Genomic DNA, 6345 nt, shown 5'->3' with positions numbered 1-6345 from the left:
TCCACTTTCGATGAATTTTTTTTGTGCAAATCACTTTTTTTTTGTTTGTTTCTATGCGTAAAGCACCTTTATTGCCCTTTAATATGTCAGCTATGTACGTATGTATGTGTGTGTGTGTAAGCGACTAGCATAGCAACTTATCAAAGCAGCTAACCCAACAACCAAGGCTCTCCTCACCGTCATTACATACCAGTTTTTGTGTTTTTGTCCTTCAGCAGCCGCTGGATGCCTTTTAGAGCTTTTTTTTTTGTTTTTGTTTTTATTCGAAAATTGTTTCTTTGCTGTTGCTATAATTAAGTTTTATAATTATAATTGACATCCTAGCGTAAAGCCAATTATTTCGTTGGCGAGTTATTTATGACCAGCAAAGCGGGCGGGGCGAAAGGCGGCAGCTGAGGTTGTGAGCGCATGGAGGATGTGTTAACAAAACTACCAACCAGTCAGCCAACTACCAGCAAGCCGCCAACAAATATGACGATGTGAAAAGATGAGCCGATCTTGACTGTCTGTTTAGCTGTATGTCGCACGGTCACTTTGTTCGCCTGTCATGCGAGTATCACTTGACATTGACACAAGCGTATGTATGTGTGCGTATACTCGAACGTATTGAAGTATCAGCAAGGACAGACTTGTCTCGTCAATTGTGTTGATTTATATCGTGCAATTATTTATAATTAAATTTTTCTGAATGCCAGCGCGGCAAAACGGAAAAAATATTACAAAAACAAGCAAGAAAGGGATGAGTCTAAAATAAGGTTTCGCAGCTGAAGCGTTGGGGAAGCGGCAGTGAAATCACGGAAAATTGTGATTGGCTTATTTGTTCGTACGTAGCAGCCTCCAATTATTACTTGTTTTAAATGCTTTGCGCTACGACAGTCACGAAGTGAATCGCTTTCATAAACAACAAAGAGTAATAAATCTAAAAAAAAAGTTTTTATTAATTTAGTTGATAATTAATAGTTAAAACGTAACGGCGTTTTATTTAATTATAAATGCATTCACGTTCGAATGCTGTGATTTGATTGTTTTTTAAATCATTTCTGCTACTATATAATTAAAACGGTATTGATACGAGGGAGCTCCATAAAGTTCGCGCGTTTTGAAACAAGAAGCACTGAATTAGGCAAAAAAAAAAAATATTTTTCAAGATAGTCTTCCTCTTGAAGCGCAATACAATCCAGCGAATGTTGCTCCAATCTTTCGACACCATTCAAATAATGCGATTTCTTGAGTGTCACAAAATAAAAATATTTTTCATCGACATAAATCTTTTGCCTTGGAGTCAGCTCTACGTACTATGCACTTTTCAGTAAGAAGGGGACTGTTGAGCACTTTTTCTGGAAATGTTCGGTATTGGCAGCTGGCCGATTACGGTCACTGGGTGCTCCTTTATTCGACAGCCTGAATGAGCCAACTTAAATCCCATCAATCTTCTCCATTACATCAACAGCTCTAGATGGCTGTAGATATCTGTTGGAGGTTTCAGAATTGAACGGTGTTTTAGTGCTACTTGGAAAGTGACAGAATGGTGCTTCAACCATTTCACCGACCTACCATAAGTGAAATCTTTTTATCGAAATGGTGAAAGAAATGAAAAAGTGAACTTTTCTACGACAAAAGGGTGAAAATCCAAATGTGTGTTTCAAGTGAGGAAGGGAAGTCTGAAGTTGAGATTGCCAATTTGGTGGGATACTCGCGGTGCGCAGTCGAATGTGGTATCAAGCGATTTGCCGAGACAAAATCCCACCGTAATAAATCAAAAAGTCGAAGCAAATGCCTCACTAGTGTACTGGAAGATCGAAAACTTATTCGCGAGTCTCTCAAAAATTGTTAAAAAATCCTCTTCTGCTCTTGCTGCCCTGTCGGAAGAAATTAGAAAATTTGTTAGTGCTCGAAAAGTTAGAAGAAGGCTTCTGGAAGCAGGCTTAAATGAAAGCAAATCCCAAAAGAAGCCGCGGTTTTCAGAAAAAAAAAAACCGGAAAAAGTATTTAGAATGGGTTCGCCAACTCCAACATTAGACGTATATGGAAATTAGTCGAAAGTTCCTTGGTCTGATGGATCGAGCTTCGAGAGAGGCTTAGTTTACGTCATTTTAAAATATCAACAACAACAACTTGTTGGGATCGGTATATCTGCTATAAGTATCAAGTACAATAGAGGTCCCAGGACACTGCCTTGAGGTACAGTTTGTGTCAGAAAAAAAACGGGATTATTCATTAATCAGAAAAGACATATATTTATAATTTTTTTTCATGGAAGTATGTATAGGGTGATCAATTAAGAGGAGTTTTTTTCATTTGCGTTTTTTTACAGATCGCGCGCGAGTTGTGGCAAACTGTCATATCGTGGATTTGTTGAACAGCGTTTGGCATTTCATCATGGAAAGACTCACACCGCAACAACGTCTACAAATTGTTCAACTGTATTATGAAAATCAGCGTTCTGTGACAAACCACTTGCCATACAGCTCGTGAAACAATGACTTTATTGAGAAGTCATTTCGGAGAGCAGCTGATTTCACGTTTAGGACCTGTGAGTTGGCCACCAAGATCTTGTGATATCACACCTTTGGACTTTTTTCTTTGGGGATTCGTGAAGTCCAAGGTCTATGCTGATAAACCAGCTACGATTGAAGCTCTGGAAGCCAACATTACGCGTGTTATTCACGACATACCAGTCGAAATGCTCGAACGAGTGATTGAAAATTGGACCTTCAGAATGGACCACCTTAAGCGTAGTTGCGGCCAACATTTGAATGAAGTCATATTCAAAAAGTAAATGTCAAAGAATGTCCTTTCAAATGATAAATAAAGGTTTTGAACATAATTTACATTTTTGTGTTTTTTTTTAACTATTGAAAAAAGCACCTCATGATTGATCACCCTTTACAAAACTACGAGTCGCAACTACTCAATAAACCGTGTAGTCTTCATCGTTGTCGAGTATAGCCTGGGATCTTCTTCATGCTTTGAACCAGCTTTTCTGCGTAGCTCGTCGACAAACAGGACAAGATTTTGCGAACTTGACACACGAGTTTCTTTCAATCATGGACTGGCCTTCCGGCAAACTGCGTTTTCATAGTTCCCCACACATATTTTCAATGGGGTTGGCGACTGGGGACTGAGAAGGCCCGTCCAATACCGTGACACCATTTTCTTGTTTTGTTGTTTCTCAATGTATTTTTCTGAGAGCAGTGGTTTTGATGATGTGGGACGGTAGGATATGTTCGTCTCCTTCAGTCGACGTTCGATGGTGTTGATACTCACATCTATTCCCTTTTTAGCAAGAACTGATTGTGCTTGGTCACAAAGAATAGTCCCGCTTAAAAAGTTGGACGCTCACTTTATTCTGCTTTTTTGTCGCCACTCGCTTCAAGCCGCGCTCAAAAAAGTCATCAACATTTTTGTACTGCTGATTCCACATCATAACAAACTTTTTTGATTTTTTAATCACTTTCGACCCTTTCAAATGCGTGCATAAAAATACCGCCTAAAAACGCTTCGCGTACTTCTACGGAGCAAAAAGCAGAACGAAATATATCTTGAAGTTACAGAAACTTCTATTATCCATATCATCAAATATTTTCTTTATAACTCTGTAGACTTGCTGCACAGTTGATATGTCACATAGTTTGTTTTCTGTGCTACTGTAAACAAGTCAAGCTCGAGTGTATTCTTCGAATTTAACGAGGGAAATTCAAGTTGAACAAAGAATTTGTTTGAAATTTTGTTATTCCAACAAAATTTCGGCTTCAGACTCCTTAAAAATGTTGCAGACAACCTATGGGGACTCTGCTCTATCGCGTGCACGTGTTTTCCAGTGGTACAAATCGTTCAAAGAGGGCCGTACATCAACCCAAAAAACTACGCCAAAGTCGCTCAAAAATTAAGGTTATGCTGACTGTTTTTTTCGATTACGAAGGTGTGGTGCACTCGGAGTTCATTCCGCAAGGCCGATCGGTTAATGCTGAATATTATTTAGACGTTTTAAAGCAGTTGCGCGAGAACATTCGTCTTAAAAGGAAGGAATTGTGGGACCACAAGTCATGGTTCTTGCATCACGATAATGCACCAGCTCACACATCACGTCTTGTTCGCGATTATTTGAACAAAAATAATGTTAATATCGTTCCGCAAGCACCGTATTCGCCTGATATGGCTCCATGTGACTTTTTCCTGTTTCCCAAGCTCAAGTTGCCGCTCCGTGGAAAACATTTTGACACAATTGAAGTCATAAAAGAGAATTCGAAGAACACACTCGAGCTTGACTTGTTTACAGTAGCACAGAAAACAAACTACGAGACATATCACGCTGAAATTTGCCATGTAAGCTTATAACAGTCCTACCAAAAAACAAAAAATTTATTTTTGCCATATGTCATCCGCGGACCGTTTTATTGATAACGTCTCGTTCATATTTGAGCAGAAGTTACTTGGTTTGGGGATTATCGCAATTGTGCAACTTTCCAGCGGCGTTGGAAACATTGTGTCTTTAATATGCTGTTGAATATTTGTTGTATGTATCTAATTGCTGCATCAGGTAGTTACTTTAGAATTTTACCATTAATTAGACCGAGGTCTGATATTTTTCTACTATTCAGATATTTCAAATGATATCTGATTTCTGATATCTGGATTACTCATATTCTGGCATTCTCGTATTACTCGTATTTATATTTTATTCAATGTGCTGGTTTACTTTTTCGTTTAAGAATATTATTTTAAAGTGTTCAGCCTTAATTCATGAGTGGAGTGCCATAATTTTAGCCGAATGTGCAACGCTTGTACGCAGCATGCCCCAGAGGATTGCTGATGCAACAAATTATTACTAAATATGCATTTTTGCATCACTAATTCCTTTTATTTGTTCTGATTTAATAATAAAAGATCATTACTTAACTTTTTAAAACGAAAAATTCAGTAATTGAGCCCTTGATTTTGAAAGTCGACTAAGTCAAAATTTTTAAAAATCGAGTTTATCAGCTACTTGTTATCTAATCCTAATGAACTAACATAATCTGAAGAGATTAGCAGTATGCCATGAAAATTAACTCGTAAAATTGAGTGTATTTTTTGGTTGTTAAACAAAATACGGAAACTGTTCATTTTGATAGTCGACTAAGTCAGTTCGTTGAGAAATTTTGGAAAATAAATAATAATTTTGTAATGCCTTCAGATAACGATTCAGGTATGATCAAGTAATCATTTAAATGTAAAAACGTACTATTTATAGTTAATTGTAGACATTGTACTGCGAAGAAGTTTAAGTAATGCTCCCAAGAAATGGAAACGAATAAGAGCAATATCGTCTTCAGATGAATCAACTGATACTGTGAAAGTGAATTCGGAACCCCTACAAATGGAAGAAATCAACATGAAATCAAGAAAGAGGAGCCGAAATCAACTTAATTATGCACAAAATATAAGAAAAATGAAGAGAAATAGTGGAGAGGAATATGAAACAAAAAAGTCTAAGCTTGTGAGTGGTAAACTTTTCGAACATAAAGATTGCCGTTGTTTCAAACAATGTATAAATGCAATTGGATATGAAGATAGGAAAGCAAATTTTGATTTTTTTTTGGAAATTAGCAAGTTTTGAAAAACAGAATTTGTTTCTGCACGGTTTGGTTCGAAAACTATCAATAAAGCAAAGACGACCCAGAAATGAAGAAGGATATATGAGAAAATGTAGTTATAAGTATCATATAAATTTACGGAATTCAGAAGTTTCCATTTGTAGAACTTTTTTTTTGGATACTTTTAAAATATCTTACGGAAGATTAAACGGTGCCTTAAATACCAAATCACCTGGAATGGATTTACGTGGCAAAATGCTTGGTTCATCTAGAAAAACAGATGAAGATAAAATTAAAGTGGTACGAGAACATATTCTGAGTTTTCCAGCATGTGAGAGCCATTACACGAGATCACATCACACTTCAGTTCGAAAGTATTTAAGTGCTGACTTAGACATCCGAAAAATGTATGACCTGTATGTGAAAAAATGTGATGAAAATAATATATCACGTGTGAAGGAGTGGACTTACAGGAAAATTTTCAATACGGAGTTCAACTTAAATTTTCATACTCCTCGTAAAGACACTTGCCAAAAGTGTGATTCACTAAAACTAAAAATAGAAGCATCCAGTAACGAAGACGAGAAGTTGCATCTTATGGAAATTCGTGATTCACATCTTATCAGTGCCGAACAGGCCAGAAAAAGTTTAACAGATGACATACAAAAAGCAAAAGATAACCCGAGTGAATATTACGGTTTCACATTTGATCTACAGAAAGCACTTGCGTATCCAAAACTTTCTGTTTCGGTAGCTTATTATAAGCGCA

The 6345-nt window shown here is 37.0% G+C and overlaps 1 protein-coding gene across 1 annotated transcript; it reads left to right on the top strand.

Annotated features, from left to right (window-relative positions):
- Positions 1–5161: 5161 nt before the first annotated feature.
- LOC129236483 (uncharacterized) lies at positions 5162–5654 on the top strand. Its single transcript, XM_054870911.1, has 2 exons — positions 5162–5188; positions 5244–5654. Exons 1-2 carry the CDS (start codon positions 5167–5169, stop codon positions 5597–5599), a joined length of 378 nt encoding a protein of 125 aa, XP_054726886.1. The 5' UTR covers positions 5162–5166; the 3' UTR covers positions 5600–5654.
- The last annotated feature ends 691 nt before the right edge of the window (positions 5655–6345 follow it).

This window comes from Anastrepha obliqua, chromosome 1 (genome assembly GCF_027943255.1).
Source record: "Anastrepha obliqua isolate idAnaObli1 chromosome 1, idAnaObli1_1.0, whole genome shotgun sequence".
Taxonomy (NCBI): Eukaryota; Metazoa; Arthropoda; class Insecta; order Diptera; family Tephritidae; genus Anastrepha; species Anastrepha obliqua.
This window is presented reverse-complemented; position numbering and strand designations above follow the sequence as displayed.